General features: G+C 35.6%; 1 protein-coding gene and 1 non-coding gene across 6 annotated transcripts in view; one reads left to right on the forward strand and one right to left on the reverse strand.

Annotated features, from left to right (window-relative positions):
- Nucleotides 1-17777, reverse strand: part of snap25b (synaptosome associated protein 25b) — an 87415-nt gene that overhangs the window by 12359 nt on the left and 57279 nt on the right. For 2 of the 5 annotated variants that reach the window (NM_131434.2, XM_073926955.1), the window contains exons 4-5: nucleotides 12869-12917; nucleotides 6215-6332 (exon numbers count right to left, since the gene is read on the reverse strand). In NM_131434.2, the coding sequence (NP_571509.2) occupies nucleotides 6215-6332; nucleotides 12869-12917 (167 nt within the window). Of the gene's footprint in view, nucleotides 1-6214; nucleotides 6659-12868; nucleotides 12918-17777 lie in introns of all 5 variants that reach the window. The other 3 variants (XM_073926956.1, XM_068214327.1, XM_073926957.1) reach the window with 2 other exon arrangements.
- Nucleotides 9530-9612, forward strand: trnal-uaa (transfer RNA leucine (anticodon UAA)). The gene has a single exon. It is a non-coding gene; the product is annotated as a tRNA-Leu (tRNA).

A 17777-nucleotide genomic window follows, 5' to 3' on the forward strand; every position in this document is an offset into this window, starting at 1 on the left:
TGTATAACAATTTATGAGAATATTATTAGTATACTGTTATGTTAGGGTTCAGAAGAACATGAGCGTGAGTAAATTATGTCAAAATATATTTATTTATTTTATTTTGATCTACATATTTTATTTATTTGTTTGTTTATTAATTTAATCATTATTTGCAATCTCAGTGATGAGCATAATTAAAAGCAGTTTGCACAATATGGAAAGTTTTACCTAAACTCTTGTGTTCAAGAATAGTGTTAAAGAAATAAGTTAAAAAAATGAAAAGACTTATGAATTATGAACCTATTAAGATTTCAAGATCATCTTATGATGATCCTCGTACAGGTTTGGGTTTCAAATTGAATTTAGAAATTGTGCTTTATTTATTTGTTTCTCTCTCTGGCTGTCTGAACAAAGCTTAAGTTCACAGCAACTCTCTAAGCAATACAGGTGATTTCCTATAAGCTGTTATCTTTTATTTCAACCTTTTATGTAAGATAGGGCTGCTTATAGAGATTTTATGGCATGCAGTGCCTTATGCCGCTGTGACATTGTGAGCTGACATGAAACGCTCTGACCAGAGGCAGCGAGACTCAACCATGACCTTAATCCTCAGTGACACAGACACAGGTGCGTGTCTTTAAAAAGAAACATGAATAAAAAGTTCTGAGGTAAGCCAAGATCTTCTTTACATTCATCTGCCAATGCTTTAAAGTCAACATGAAATCAGAATTGACCTTGTTTACAATCTGAGGCTGTGTTCACACTTGTAGTTCAGTTCTCTAGGTTTGTTTTTTTACCACATAAAACTATATTATGTTTGGTTCTGGTTCGCTTAGTGTTCACACTGTGACTTTAAATCTGAACCTAAAGATACAAAACAAATTAAAGCTGCAAGCAGCGTTCAAAATGCTCTTGTACCCAGGATCAGGTCCACCAGGGGCTGATTTACTTTTTTGCCTGCCTCTGCAGGACGATCTTCCTCTGAGTTGTGGCGCCTTTCATATTTCATGCACAACCAGCTCTAGAGTTTACAGAGAATGGTTTGAAAAAGAGAAAATATCCAGTGAGTGCAAGTTTGGTGGGTGCAAATGCCTTGTTGATGCCAAAGGTCAGAGGAGAATGGCCAGACTGGTTCCAGCTGATAGAAAGGCAACAGTAACTCAAATAAGCACTCGTTACAACCGAGGTACACAGAAAAGCCTCTCTGAACACACAACACGTCCAACCTTGAGGCAGATGGGCTACAGCAGCAGAAGACCACACTGGGGCGCACTCCTGTCAGCTAAGAACAGGAAACTGAGGCTACAATTTGCATAGGCTCATCAAAATTGGACGATTGATTAGAAGATTTCCAATAGAAGAATGGAAAAATGTTGCCTGGTCTGATGAGTCTCGATTTCTGCTGCAACATTCGTGTGGTGGGGTCAGAATTTGGCGTCAACAACATGAAAGCATGGATCCATCCTGTTTTGTATCAACGGTTCAAGCTTTTGGTGGTGGTGCAATCGTGTGGGGGATATTTTCTTGGCACACTTTGGGCTCATTAGTACCAATTGAGGATTGTGTCAACGCCACAGCCTACCTGAGTATTGCTGCTGACCATGTTTATCCCTTTATGACCACAGTGTACCCATCCTCTGATGGCTACTTTCAGCGGGAGGACGCAACATACAGCGCCAATCATCTCAGACTGGTTTCTTGAACATGACAATGAGTTCACTGTACTCAAATGGCCTCCACAGTCACCAACTCAATAGAGCACCTTCGGGATGTGGCGGAACAGGAGATTCACATCATGGATGTGCAGCCGACAAATCTGCAGCCCCTGTGTGATGCTATTATGTCAATATGGACCAAAATCTCTGAGGAATATTTCCAGTACCTTGTTGAATCTATGCTACGCAGGATTAAGGCTGTTCTGAAGGCAAAAGTGAGTCCAACCCAGCACTAGTAAGGTGTACCTAATAAAGTGGACGATGAGTGTATATTTTTCAAAAGAACTTAGTAAACATCCAAAAACAATGAGTTCATTTGCAGGTGGACAGAGACTGATTTAATTTCGGTCTGTTTGGCTGGTGTGTTGTTCGGATGACAATGTTCACGCTTCTTCAAATGAACAAACAGAAATTGCACCAGAGTTTGTTTTGACTGAAATGAACCTGCCAAGTGTGAACACAGCTTTAGTACACATTCTGGTCCTGCTTTGCATAAATTATTATGCCAACATTTTTTATTAGCTTGCATCACTACTTTTCTTTTCAATTCTCATACCAAAAAACTAATCATTACATAATAAAACAACAATTCCAAATGCCTGTTCAATACATAACCTTTGAATCATCCAAACAATGTGAATTCTGTTTCATGTTGACTCTTTAAGAACAAAAATACATTTACTGTTCTGTCTTATTACACTTTGATCACTTCAACCCCATACATAAAAGGGATAGCAAACTACCCAAGAGTTAACATTCATAAATACTTCATCAAAACAACTGGCGAAGGCCTGCATTGCCAAATGATGACCGTTCAACACTTTTTCAGCCAGTGACAGTTGCTCACATGAGTATTTATGAAGTGCCTGCACCATTATGCAAGAGTTGGTCACACAGAATATCATTAACATATTATTTGCAACTCATGAAACACTCAGAATAATGAGAACCAATGTCTGTGCCCATTTGGATATTACTGAAAATGTGGTTAAATGTGCCTGCTCGATTACGTCGTTTATAGGTGCGCTAAGTCGTGTTTTCCAACTAAATGTTATGACCACATTTCCAGTGAAGAATTAAAATGCCTAAGAATATCCATCAACCACAGAATTGTTGCTATTAATGAAAATCAGAAAATTAAAAGTGATCTCCCTGTATAAAGTGTAAATATTGGATAATTCATAGCATTTTTTGTTTTTAATTTGAGAATTTTTATTTACTCGTAATTACATAACCTTTTTAGTTCTTAGATGAATCAATGTTTTAAACAAACTGGTTGATTAAACAATTTAGTTGACAGTCAATTATTTAGATCCGTAATCAATGAGAATATTGAACAAATCTGTTCAGAAAATGATCCAGTGACTCACTCCTGTCACTGTTTCATTCCTCAATGAATCAGCATTTTTGAAAGAATAGTTTAGTAAAAGATTCAGTGACTCATTCAAAAACTTGTTTTGTTACTGAATGAGTGAATTTCTTAAGAAATATGTTGAAAAAAAGATGCAGTAAATTTCTCCTAAATGGTCAGTGTTTCATTCCTCAATGAATCAGCATTTTTGAATGAATATTTAAGTAAAAGATTCAGCAAATCACTCAAAAACTTGCTTTGTTTCTGAAAGAATTTATTTTAAGAAATCTATTCAGAAATAGATTCAATGAATCTCTCATAAATGGTCACTGTTTCATTCCTCAATGAATCAGCATAACGAATAAGTAAAAGATTCAATGACTCACTAAAAAGACTTGTTTTGTTTCTGAATCACTTTGTTTTAACAAAAAAATATTCAGTGACTAACTACTGTCACTGTTTCATTCCTCAATGAATCAGCGTTTTTGAATGGATGAGTTTCTTAACAAATATGTTCAGAAAATGATTCAATGAATCTCTGGTTGCTGTTTTATTTCTCAATGAATCAATATTTTTTGAATGAATAATAAAATAAAAGATTCAGTGAATAACTCAAAAACTTGTTTTGTTTCTGAATTAATTTATTTTAACAAATCAGTTTAGAAAATGATGCAGTTACTAACTCCTTTCACTGTTTCATCCCTTAATGAATCAGCATTTTTAAATGAATAATTAGGTAAAAGATTAAGTGACTCGCTCAAAAACTTGTTCTGCTTTTGAATAAATAAATTTTTTTGTTTAACAAATCTGTTAAGAAAATGACTCAGTGAGTCTCTCCCAGATGGTAACTTTTTCATTCCACAATGAATCAGCATTTTTGAATGAATATTTAAGTAAAAGATTCAGTGACTTACTCAAGGACTTGTTTTGTTGCTGAACGAATCATTATTTTTTAACAAATCTGTTAAAAACACGATTTAGTAAATCTCTGCTAGATGGTAACTGTTTCATTCCGCAATGAATCAGCACATTTTTATGAATACTTAAGTAAAAGATTCAGTAAATCACTCAAAGGGCTCTATTTTGACGATCCAGGTGCAAAGTCCAAAGCGCAGGGCGCAAAAGCATTAAAGGTGTGTCAGAATCCACTTTTGCTATTTTTAAGGAAAGAAAATCCTCTTTGCGCCACGGCACATGGTCTAACAGGGTTGAGTTTATTCTCTTAATGAATTATAGGTGTGTTTTGAGAATAAACTAATCTTGAGCCTCATCTTCCATTCCCTTTAAGAGTCAGTGGCGTCGTGCCATAGCGCATTTGCTATTTACATGGTGAATTGCTTTGCAAGTAGAAAAACTGAGCATTTCACTAGAAAGAAAATAGTTAAGCAGAGCATCTACAGCGCAAGAATGAGAGATGAGCCTCCTCATTCTTTACTTTCACTCTCATGGATATGGAAACGTGTGGTACGCACAGACGTCCATTAACCTATACATCATTAATTTTGTTTATTAAGCGCAAAGATTTCATCCAAAACTACTTCTAAATTCAGTTCTTATTTCCAGCAAATGAAAAAATTAACAATAATAATGAAGTGTGGTCAAAAATTATAAAAAGTTATATCCAAATTCACATGCTGTGGCCCATATGTTCTAAAACCTGAAGGGTGGGTAAATCTAAGATTGTTTTTAATAAAACAAATATAAATATGCATACAATAAATAATACTGCTAATAATAATAACATTATTCAAAAGCAAATTGTCATGAACAAACTAAAAAGTCCCCCAAGATAAAGAAGGGATGGAGGCAGTGGTTTTTATATATTTATGTAGGCTAGAAAATAATGTCTTGTAATATTTTAATCCTTGAATTCTTTTTTATTTTCAAGTTATTTGTGTATTGCTGTACATCCTGTGTGTATTAAGCAATGTTTAAGCGAGGAGCAGAACTAACGTGCTCTGCGTTGGACTTTAGACCTGCTCTAAGCTAGTCTATTAAACAGTTTATTTGAGTTCCTCAAAATAGCAACGCGCCAGCAATGCGCATTAACACGCCTCCTTTCTGAGACCAGAATGCCAATGGGCGCACAAATGCATTTGCTATTTAAACAGCTTGGTGCAAAACGTCAAAATAACACTTGCGTCAAGCTGAAACTAGCAAACAACATTTGTGTCGCGCCTTACGCCGGTCATTTGATAGGGCCCAAAGACTTAGGTTTGGTTTCTGAATGAATCAGTTTTTTTTAACAAAGCTGTTCAGCAAATGATTTAATGACTCACACAAAGACTTGTTTTGTTGCTGGATAAATCAGTGTTTTTGAATGAAATGGTTGGGAAAGGGATTCAACGACTACCTCATAGAAAGACTTGTTTGTTTCTAATTAAATCAGTGTTTTTAAACAAAGCGTTGAATAAATAAGAGCAGTTGCTTGTTGACATCTTCAGGGGTGATTATATAACCTGGATAGACCATTTCTGAAAATCACTGAATCAATGATTAGTCACTGTGGTGTAAAACTGTATATAATCGCTCATGAAATGCTTCTCAACCCAATTATATTTGTGGACCAGAACTAACTTGTCTAAATGAAAGAAAAATCGACTTAGCGCACCTTGGTCACAAATAGCACATCATTAGAAATCAGCTGCACTGTAATCAATTAATATCGCCAGGATAACTTATCCCACCATCTCACCCACATGCATTGACATGCTTCGCCTTTAGAGAACCCATACAAAAAGCCAGCTCTGCCAGCCTCCAGTAAACAACATGTGAATATTTAATCTGCGGTTCATTTAAAAAGTGTGTAATGCTTGCATTTCCAAAAGTAGCACATGCATATCAAGCAGGCACTTAACATTTACGAACAACAGTCCTTGACCAAAGGATCAGTGAAGCATGGAGCCCAGCAAATTTGCGCATTCAGCCGGCAGAGAGCAGGGCCTACAGCTACAACTATGGGTTAACCAGTGGCGCCGCAGACGGACTTAGCTCTACCAGCATCCCCATGCACAGAGAAGTAGTCCAGGCAGAGCAAAGGGGGAAATTCGCAGCTACGGAGCGAGCAAGAGCGAGCGTGCAAACTGGCCACGTGCTTTATCTTTTTTTTTTTTTCCTATTTGTCGGGTTCAGGCAAGCAGGCAGGCAGGCGACAGGCATCACCTACTTGTTACATGGACACGGACATAGACCACAGAGATTTCCTAGATCCGTCAAATTCTTTTCTGCTTCTTTCATGTCCTTATTGATCTGATCCATTCCCTCTTCGATGCGCTCCAGTTGCTCTGATTTAAACATTAGTCAATTACAGCCCCCGAAAAAAAGAAAAGAAATAAAGAGTATGGAAAAGGGGGACAAAGAGAGAAAGAGAAGGGAAAGGCAAGGAGGAAAAGAGAGGGACAAAAAGAAAGAGAGAGGCTTAAACATTCACAGTGACAAGAGACAGTCAGACAGCAGCAGACAGGTGAGAGCCTTGGACGCTTCACCAGTACCTACTTGTCGCAGGGACATACTAGTCCACAGCATTTGCCTACATCTTTTAAACTTTTCTCAGCTTCCATCATGTCTTTGTTGATATGGTTCATGCCATCTTCAACACGCTCGAGTTGTTCTGGTCAGGACAAAGGGGTGACAGCAATGAAATGAGACTTTGCATCCTGGCAGACAAACGGTGATGACAAATGACATCTAAGCTGTCCAGAAACACATCTACGCAGAACTTTAACGATGTGATGAGTGGTTAGGCTAGATCATGCCAAGAACTTGGTCTATGAGGCATAGGTGTCTTTTCAAGCCAAATGGGTTTACAAATAGAATTTGGGATTCACTTCAAGCCAAATGAGGAAATAGTTCACCTTCAAATGAAAACTCTGTTCTTACTGTAATGTTTCTCTGATATTTGTTATGAAGAATGACACCAAAAACACATTAGCTTAATTAGATATTAATGTCCTACATTTCTGCCACAATACCATGGCTGCCATTTAAAGTTGTTTGCATAGTGCATTGAAATTATTCAGATTGTTTTATTTTGTTTATTGAGAAAATGTATATCACAGTGTTTATTGCTACACTCAAAAAAATAGCTCATTAGGTTAACTCAATTTAATTGTGTGCAGGTTTTCCATCTAATAAGTATGCGTAGCCCTAACCAAAAGAAAGATCATTTACATAACGAAAAGTAATTGAATTAGTCCAACTCAATTTTATCAAATATAGCCAAGCAAATAAAAATTCATTAAATTACTATAACTGATTTACATTCGTTTAACTAAATAAAAATTAATTAATTGGAAATATTTATTTTTCATTTGATCCCTTGTTACTACACACACACACACACACACATAGCAAATTGTTTCTGTCCAATGCCAAAACAATATGATAGGGCTGTCATGACTTACAAAAGAAAAAAAAAAATTCACTCAAATAATTGGTAACACTTTAGTTTAGGTTTCCCAGAGATGGGTTGTGGCTGGAAGGGCATCCGCAGCGTAAAAACGTGCTGTATTAGTTGGCGGTTCATTCCGCTGTGGCGACCCCAGATTAATAAAGGGACTAAGCTGACAAGAAAATGAATGAATGACTTTAGTTTAGGTTAATAAACCCTTAACTAACATGACTAGCTAAATAAACTACTAATTAGCTGTTTATTAATAGTCAGTAAAGTAGAAGTTGGGTTTAGGTTTTGTGTAGGATTAGGGAAGCAGAATAAAATCAAACTTTATAACTATTAATGAACAGTTAATATTTTAATAATAGTTAATTGTAAACTAAACTAAGGTGCTATCAAATAATTATGCCAATGAAGAACACCTTTCATTTTTTGGTGAACTATTGTTTTCAAACAAATCAACTATGTAAATATTTTGTAATGGGGGTGTTGTTCCAAGCCTTTGGGGAACCCAGTGGTTATTGGCATAAACACTTGGCAGCAACTGAGCCACCACTGTTTGAGCTAAACTGTAAAAAGATCATTGTGAACACATGCTGAGGAAAAAAGATGATCAGAAATAAAGAGCAAAAGAGAATGAAATATGAAGCATTAGTTGTTGTGATAAGGAAAAATCAAACTAAAGAATGCAATGGCTGATCAAACATGAACTGAAATGAAAAACAGACTGAAGGGATAAACATTCCTTTAGGGCTTTAGAAACGCTGTAAAATCCCTGGGGGAACAAAACAGATGGTGCTATTTATAAACGAATAAGATTTGCTTTAGAATATATGATCATTTGCCTTTAATTGAAGCTTGTGATATTAGTGTTTCTAACTAGTTTAAATACAACCGACATGGTCGAGTGTGAGGTAACCATTTTAAACCGACAACTAGCCAAATGGCTAATTGGGCTTTGCAGCTAATCTCATGAGGAAGAGCAGCGTGACTGAGGGAAGAGGGGGAAGGGGGCGAGAACGAAACTGTGAGACTTGTCTCTTCATTGGCTGATAGTGAAGTGGAGCATATTTTTACTTCTTTTTTTTCGCATCTAAGTGGAAGATTACCACAACTGAGTCAGAAATGTGACAACGCCCAGACTGTGGATCTCTCTTTGGGGCTCTTCAGTACCTTTGAGAAATACCAGGATGGCTGAGTGGTTAAGGTATTAAATGGACAAATGTTCATGTACGTTTAAACCCTACTCCTATGAGAAACATATGTTTGAACAAGAAGTCTGCCTTTTAATTTGAACCTTAAAATAAATAAATAATTAAAATAATAATAATAAATAAATAAAATATTATATAGATATTTATAAATATTTTTCAAGACACTTCTATACAGCTTAAAGTAACCTTTAAAGGCTTAACTAGGGTAATTAGGTTAACTAGGCAGGTTAGGGTAATTAGGCAAGTTATTGTATTACGATGGTTTGTTTTGTAGACAAAATAGCTTAAAGGGGCTTTTAATTTTGACCTTAAAATGGTGTTTAAATCAATTAAATTTTTTTTTAAACTTAGCCGAAATAAAACAAATAAGGCTATCTCCAGAATAACAAATATTATCAGACATACTGTGGAAAATTCCTTGCTCTGTTAAACATAATTTTGGAAATATAAAAAAAAAAAGAGAAAATAATTCAAAGGGGGCTAATAATTCTGACTTCAACTGTATGCTTAACTGTTCCTTATGAAAAATAACCAGAATGCCCAATAGGTTAAGTATTTGTACTCAGGCTCCAATAGATGCATGCACTTTTAAGTTTAAACCTCATTACTGGTTGTAAATGTCAACACTAGCACCAATTATTGCATCAAATCTCCATATATTCAGAAGCTTAAAACATATTAGAGAAGCAAAATCCAATAACAGCAACCAGGGACTGATTATGGTGTTGGACTTAAGCCCAAAGTATACTTCAGTTAAATTTTTTTACAGGTGCATTTAGACTCTTGCATTTAGAGTCAAAAGCATAGCCTTTTTGAAGTATTCTCCATTTTCTAGTTTATGACCACAAGTGCTCAACACTGAAGAGCATAACCAACCAGGATGGCCGAGTGGTTAAGGCGTTGGACTTAAGATCCAATGGACTAATGTCCTCGTGGGTTTGAACCCCACTCCTGGTAATGGATGGACTTCCATCAGCAAATTGTTTGGAAATACTTAATGGTGTCCATTTGAAAATTCAGGATGCAAGGCTGACTTTGACAGATTAAACAAGAATTATATTTGAATAATACCTATTTATACTCACCAGGATGGACGAGTACTTAGTGCATTGAACTTAGGATCCAATTGACAAATGCTCTCATGGGTTCAAACTCCATGATACAAAAGCCGATTTAAAATGACCCTTAAATTTATGTAAAAGAAGTATCCAATGGATGCATGCGTTTTCAGGTTCAAACCTCATTACTGATTGAAAATGTCAATACTGGCACCAATTAATGCATGTAATCTCAGTTGATTCAATTGCAACTCCTATTACTGCAATCTCATAACAACAACCAGGGACTGATTATGGTGTTGAATGTAAGCCCAAAATATACTTCAGTTTTTTTTTTCCATGTGCACTAAGATTGCAGGAAACTAGGATGGCTGAGTGGTTAAGGCGTTGAACTTAAAATAAAATGGACTAATGTCTTCGTAAGTTTGAACCTCACTGCTGATAATGGATGGATTTCCATCAGCAAATTGTTTGTAAATACTTAATGGTGTCCACTTAAAGGTAGGATGCTAGGCCTGTCTAATATTTGAGTAACAGCTATTTTTACTCACCAGGATGGCTGAGTAATTAGGATATTGCACTTAAGATCCAATTGACAAAAGTTCTCATAGGTAGGTTCAAACTCTACTCCTGATACAAAATCAGATTTAAATTGACCCTTAAATATATGTTAAAGAAGTATCTGAGCAACTGTATGTTCAGAAAACTATCCAGAATGGCCAATTGGTTTAATCATTGTACTTCAGCTCCAATGGATGCATGTGTTTTTAGGTTCAAACCTCATTGCTGGTTGAAAATGTCAACATCAGCATGAATTAATGCAGGCAATCTCAATTGATTAAAATGCTTAACACATTTGAGAAGCATTTCCTACAACTACAATCTCATAGCAACAACCAGGGACTGATAACGGTGTTGAACTTAAGCAAAAAAGTATACTTCAGATTTTTTTGCAACAAGTAAAACGCCAAGCCTTGTAACGTATTCTCCAATGTATAGTGTTTGTGAACTCAAGAGCTCAAACACAACAAATCTGGATGGACAAGTGTTTAAGGCATTGGACTTAAGATCCAATGGACTAATGTCCTTGTGGGTTCAATCCCATTCCTGGTAAAGTGATTAGATGGGGTTTTTTTTATACAAAAATCTTATTTAAATTGACCCTTAAATATATATAAAATAAGTATTTGGGCATCTGTATGCTATTAAAAAAAAAAAAAAAAGAATGACCTTTTGTTATAACCATTGCACTTTAGTTCTAATGGATGCGTGAGTTTTTAGGTTCAAACCTCAACTCAACTTTTAGGGTACTGTTTTATATGAATTTATTAATCATTCTTACTGTTCAATGAATGCATCCTGTCTTAGTTTATTAAAGACGCAAATCCCTCGCTGCATGTCAGCTGTACCTTAAGCAAACCCCCTAATACCTGCAGCACAAGGACTTTTATTCAATTTATGAGCGTCAAAAGTGGCTGATATGTTAGTCAAAGTGTTTGACTGCATGTCACTGCATCCTAAACAACGAAAAATAATACAAAACGGTATAACTAAAGCAATCTCTTATGCTAAGCGAGAGCGCTTCGCTTCCTGCTAAACTGAACAGTCGCATCATCGATGATGCAAGCGTGCTCAGGTAGGGTAAGTATAAATGCAATGTGTGTGCAGGCCGAGGGGATGGGGGACAATTGCGCTTTGGCATAGTTTAAGGCAACTGTACCTAATGTTGGTGCGTCCTTTAGATCCAGTGAACAAATGTCCGCATTCAAACCTCACTCCCGGTACACTCTCAGAAATAAAGGTACAGGAGCTGTCAATAGGGCAGTACCTTTTCAAATGATACATATTTGTACCCAAAGGTTCCACAGTGGTACCTCAATGGTGCATATTAGTGCCTAAATGTACCTTTGAGGTACCATTATGGACCCTTCAAGTACAAATATGTACCTTTTGAAAAGGTACTGCCCCAATGACAGCTCCTTTATTTCCGAGAGTGTAGAAGAATGTCAATCTTAAACTTATTAGTGCAGAAAACACCTTTTTCTTCTCAGAGAAATCAGGTTGTTAAATGCATTTCTGAGAACCAATTTCTACAAGATTTCTAAATTAAGCAGGAGCTCAAGACCAAATGTGAAAGTATATTTTCATGTTGGAACCCAACGTTTGGCAAATTTCAAATGTGTTCTTGATTATTGAAACCTCGTTTTGCAGAGGTCCTTAAAAGAGTACATTACTGCAGTAAATAAACAGGAGCAATAGCATGCATTTGGGAATCTAGGTTGTAGGTTCAAAATGCTAGAAATGTGATTAATGAGCTTCCACCATTGTGCCCTTGAGTGAAACTGACCTCAGGTTGCTCCAGCCATAATAGGTACATAGTTTAAAAAAGCACATTCTTATGGCTCCCTGTATATGACAAGTGAACTGCTAACTGATAGATCTAGCAGACCATTACATGCAGCGGCTTTACCAATGGGATGTGCAGTGGTTCTGCTCTAAATCTGGAGGCGATGAAGGTGGCGGGATCATTTAAGGTAGGAAATGGATTGTCCTGAGGCAGTCTGAGGAACACAGCATTCATAATTTAACTGAACGAAAGGAAGGGCTGTATGTTGCTTTGACAGACTAATTAAAATCTCTCTTGCATGTGGAAAGAACTCTACACTTCTTATTATCCACAATAAAAAAGCCTCAAGCATTAAAAAGGCTTAATTTATCAATAGAGACGTGCTTGTTTCGACTAAGCTGAGTCACACAGCACTGATAAAGCAATTGTTGTTTTATTTTTCACTAAATGCTGTTCACGGGATCGCATTAGATAGTGCTAACTGGAAAGTCTATCTATCGCCCCAGGGATTGTACACAGATATATTTCATCTGATGAAGAGGAGAGCTGTTTGTCATTACCAGCAACATCGATCGTTCAATTTACCTCTTACATGACCCTCAAAGCTTCTTTTTTTTTTTTTTGTTGTTGTTTTTGCTTTTTTGACATGACGGCCTGATGATTATGATCATAAATGAGGTTTTAATTGTGTTTATGCATCATCTGCAAAACAGCTCATCAGGCGAATAGTTTCAAATAAGAAAATAAATATGACTTACTGCACAACTTAACTAAATGATTCCATATTTTGTTTTTCGCCGTAACTTACCTCCCTGTTCGTCCAGCATAACCAAAGTTCTGATACCAGCATCTTTACTCTAATCCACCAAGAAAGCAGGAGGAAAAGAAGAGGAAATAACAAACAAATGAGAGCAGCCTACACTCTAAAAAATAACTCAAAAGGTCTGTTACTAGTACATAGTTTAATAGATTATGGTAACCTAAAAAATTCTAAATTGGATTAAAGATAGTAGAAAAAAACTTTTAAGTTGTCAGAATCATTTTATTAAGTTTTCACAACAGGAAAATATTGATAATTACATCAACTAAAAAATTCGGCTTTTTTAAAAGTATATACGTCTGTGATTTAGTTTGAAACAACATTTAAGTTGTAGCAACCCAAAGAAATAGGGTTGATAACTCAATTTTTCCACACAAATGGAGTTCTGGATTACTAAACTCCTCCCCCTTTGAACAAACAAGAAGCAAGTCCGGGCAAGTTTTAGGCAGACTGTTAGGCACATTTTAAGGTGAGATATCTGAGTTTTATTTAATTTCCAAATCAACTTTCTCCTTTTCACTAGAATATTGGCTACTCTTGGTAAATAAAGTTGATGTTAGCAGTGTTTTTTGACTCGAAAAAGATTTTTTGCTTCACAAGAATACACAAGAATTTGAGGAGGAGCAAGTGACGAGGCAAGTCATTGGTGATCAGTCTACTTTGAAATTGAACAACAAGATGGAAACCATCATGGTTGAGGGTAGGAGAATCCTAAATGGATATCTCAAGGTGCTGTGCTCTGCTGATAGGCATAATATATGCTCTGAATCTGAGCTACCTCAAGGAACTTAAATATATTTGTGAAGTTTCTCGAACTTGATGGACTGAAGCCCAGTGCAAATGTATTGCACCTCAAGAACATTATTTTCTGAAGTCTCTTATTATTTTAGAGTAGATTTTACTCTTTATGTTGCACTTAATGTTGTTTTGTATTTTTAAGTCCACACACTGATGTTTTTTTTTGTTATTTTTCATACTGTTTACAGGGCTCGAAATTAACTTTCTTACTTGGGAGCACCGGTGCTACCAACCTGAAATATTTAGGAGCACCAGAAAAAAAATTAGGAGCATCAGAAAAAATTTAGAAGCACCCACCAAAAATGAATGAGCACCACTGCAAATTGTATATTAAGGGATTTATTGCATTTGAAAACAACATCAATTAGGACTAACAAAAACCAGAAACAACTATCTAACTAATGCTGTGATGACTTAATATTTGTGCAATAATTCCAAAATGAATGTTGAATAATTATAAAATATTAATGATGACGATGATGACAATAATACTAATAATGAATTATATTTCTCATCATCATGCTGCCTTGAATGTGCTTTAACGTAAGTTATCTGCTATATAAAGTCCTACTGTTACTTTATGAAAAATAAATTGATGGTTTGCATCAAATACAAATTATTTGTACTATTGTTTTTATATGCATGTCAATTTAATAAATAATATTTCTGCTACAAAACAAACAAAATATTATAATAAATGATTCAATTTAATGCTGAAAGCTTCAAAGCAGTCATCAGTAATTAAATAGAAAAACATTATACATCTCAAGAAAGAACGGACAAAAGAAAGCAAGAAAAGTCTCACTTTTAAAAGTTTTGGTTTCGGTTCGTGTCGTTTTAATGCTCAGCCTTGTTACGCGCTGAATTTTCTGTGTTTGCGGAAAAGCATGCGAGTCAGCCGGCCCAATATGAGGGGGGCAGAGCAGGATTCTCCCGATGACCACCAGCGCAATACTGTTCTTTGTTATAACCCGCATCAGTTTAAACTCAGTAAAGGCGAGCTTATTTGGGGATGGTTTTTTAGCAGACATTTGCGCTGTTGCAGCCTGATCTCACAAGGAAATGCAACGCATCGAGATTCAGTGCACTTTTCACTCTTCAGCCGTTTGCATTCCTTGCGGTCACAAAAGCTCCCTCCCTGTCATCTGACAGCGGAAAGTCTTGAGTGATTGACAGCTAATATGAACCAATATAGCGGCAGGGAAGACCGATTTTACCACGTTTTTAGAAAAAAAAAAAAAAAAACAGGTCGCATTACAACCTAAATATTCAGTCGCATGAATGCTCCCAAATATATTATGAGGTCGCATAGCTTAAATTTCGGGCGCATATGCGACCTAAATGGTCGCAATTTCGAGCCCTGGTTTATACGGTACAGTACACATTTTTGTTTTGTAAAAGACTGAAAAACTGTGGTGTGAAATAAATAAAAAATAATGGAAAATGTTATTGAATATATTTCTTATAAGCAACGAAATGAACAGTAAATTTGAAAACATGCACGTTTTTTTTTGTTTTTTTTTTTTACAATTTTAGCTACTTAATTTATTTGCAAGTTTTCAAGTTTAGAACCTCATGTATAATTATGGTAATTAAGTACACAACACTAGATTTATTTAAATTTTTTATTAAAAAAGCAGTTGAAACTACTTAATTTTTTAAGTTGTTTATGCTATGTACTGTAAAACGCATCTGATTGAAGAGGAAAAGGTTATTTGGCTAACATAATAAACTTTGTTGTCTGAACTTCATTTTGTTAGATGTTGTCGAAACTTGAATATATTGGGTTATTTTTTTTGTTTGGTCTAAACAATATTTTTTAGAGTGTACAAGTGAACAGAAGTGAGATTTAGGTCAGATTTAAGATGAGAAAGGGAATAAAAAGAGCACAGGACAGACTGTAGCACACACACTTGAAATTATTCAAAGAGAGCTTTATGCGTTTGGCAGGTAATTATAAGAAGGCAGTGAGGTGGCAGACAGTATAAAGCTAAAAATAGTTCAGAATTGTAAACAGAGCGCTGGGTGGAACTGTGAAGGTATGAGAGCATGCATGCGCAATATGGCGCGCCGTTCTCCCTCTATTGACCTAAATAAAACAGCTGATTATCTCACATCTCCTCATTATTTTAACTAAATGAGCAGTATGTTATAGTGACGAGTACCTACGGGAAATAATGCGAGCAAAAACGTTCTGAATTTAATCAAACATCACCACTTATTGCTACTCATTTCCATACTAATAATAACAGGAGCGTGCGTTTAGTCAAAGTGACATGTGGCGTAATGGAAACTAGTAATGCCTAATATGAAATCAGATGCAAGTAGCAGATGGGAACATTATATTTGTTCGGCGCTGCTGAACTTTGAAGTTCATTAGCAGCACAAGTGTGCAATTTTCTCCCAACAATGGATAGACTGAAACGAGGAGAATGATTTGTTCTCAACTTCGGATAGCCAATTACAGGATTTAGTTCAGCACAGTTGGTTCGAGGGGCTGTTTTATTGTAACCAGAAAAAATATTTGGACAGTATTGAAAAAAATGAAGAGGCATCTTCAGGGGTTGTGTTCCCTGGATTTGCTTTTAGTATATCTATTTTCTATCTATATCAGTATCACATTAAATAAAAGTATTATCATTTACATAGCAGTTTTATTTGCAGAAAACGACAACGTTTATATAGAATATTCCATGATTTGAGATATTAAAGGGGACAGTTCATCCAAAAATGAAAATGACCTTGTTATTTATGTTCACACTTTATTTTGATGGTTCGTTTGTTGAATTGAAGTTACATTGCATCATACATGCTAAGTAGACTGTTAGGTTGGGGTTAGGGATAGTGTCACAATCACCAGCGATCTAAACACTATACAACTTCATACATGCACTCTGCTCACACACACATGTTCCTTGTCCTGACTGCTTGCATAAACACCACCGGAGGATTGTCAAGGACTGATTACACACACTATTTAAGTAGCACACACATTCACTCTAGTTGCAGAGTCTTGTTACTTTATAGTGACATTACAATATGTCTCCTTTGTCTTCATTTTTGGGTAAACTATCCTTTTATATATTGAGATTTTTTTTATATGTATACTTGAAGAGTTCAAATGCAATAAAATACATATAAAACTACAAGTGCTGTCTTAAAATTTCATCTAAAAAGAGATTTTTTCAGGCTTGAGTGTTCAGTAATTTCAGTTTTATAGCCAAAAAAAACAAACATTTATTTGAACTGCCTTTAAAGTGAAATAACTGAACTTAAACATTGGAGTCTGAGAATTTTTTTAGATTAGATTAAAAATTCAAGTGGCATTCAGGGGTTTTTGCATCTGAACTCTTCATTTGTAGACAAATACGACAGACCCAGTGAGGAAAATAAGTATTGAACATGTCAGGTTTTTTCCTGGGAATAATATTTCTAAAAGAGCTGTTGACATGGAATTGAACCAGATTTAGGTAAAAACACAAACATAAAAAAAAAACAGTTTTAATGTGTAAGAACAATGAAATGACACAAGGAGAAAGCACCGAACTACTGAAATGTATTTAATACTTTATATAAAAGGCGTTTTTGTTGATGGCAGCTTAAAGACACCACTCGTATGGAGAATGAAGTCGCATGCATTGCTCAGGTCTGAGTTTTTCACAGAGTTTAACAGAGTGTCAAAATCTTGATGGTTCTGTGGGTCTCATCTATCAAATCTGATCTTTAATTTGTATTTTCTATTAGATTTAAGCAGGTGATTGGCTGGGCCATTCTTCAGCTTGATTTTCTTCCTCTGAAAACATTTGAGAGTTTCCTTGTCTGTGTTTTAGATCATTGTCTTGCTGAAATGTCCACCCTGATTTCATCTTCATCATCCTGCTAATTATTAATTAAATTAGTTTACAATGACAAAGGGAAGAGGGTAGCTGAAGAACCACTGAAAGATTCTCCCTCCCTTTCTATTAATACTTTTTCAGTGCATCATTTCATTTAATTACGCATAACTTAATTTGTAAAATAATTAGATTTGTTTTCTTTGCATATATGGATTTATCTGGTTGTTACCAACATCCGGGGAAAATTTCAAGTCAACAGCACC

Source organism: Danio rerio, chromosome 17, assembly GCF_049306965.1.
Source record: "Danio rerio strain Tuebingen ecotype United States chromosome 17, GRCz12tu, whole genome shotgun sequence".
NCBI lineage: Eukaryota > Metazoa > Chordata > Actinopteri > Cypriniformes > Danionidae > Danio > Danio rerio.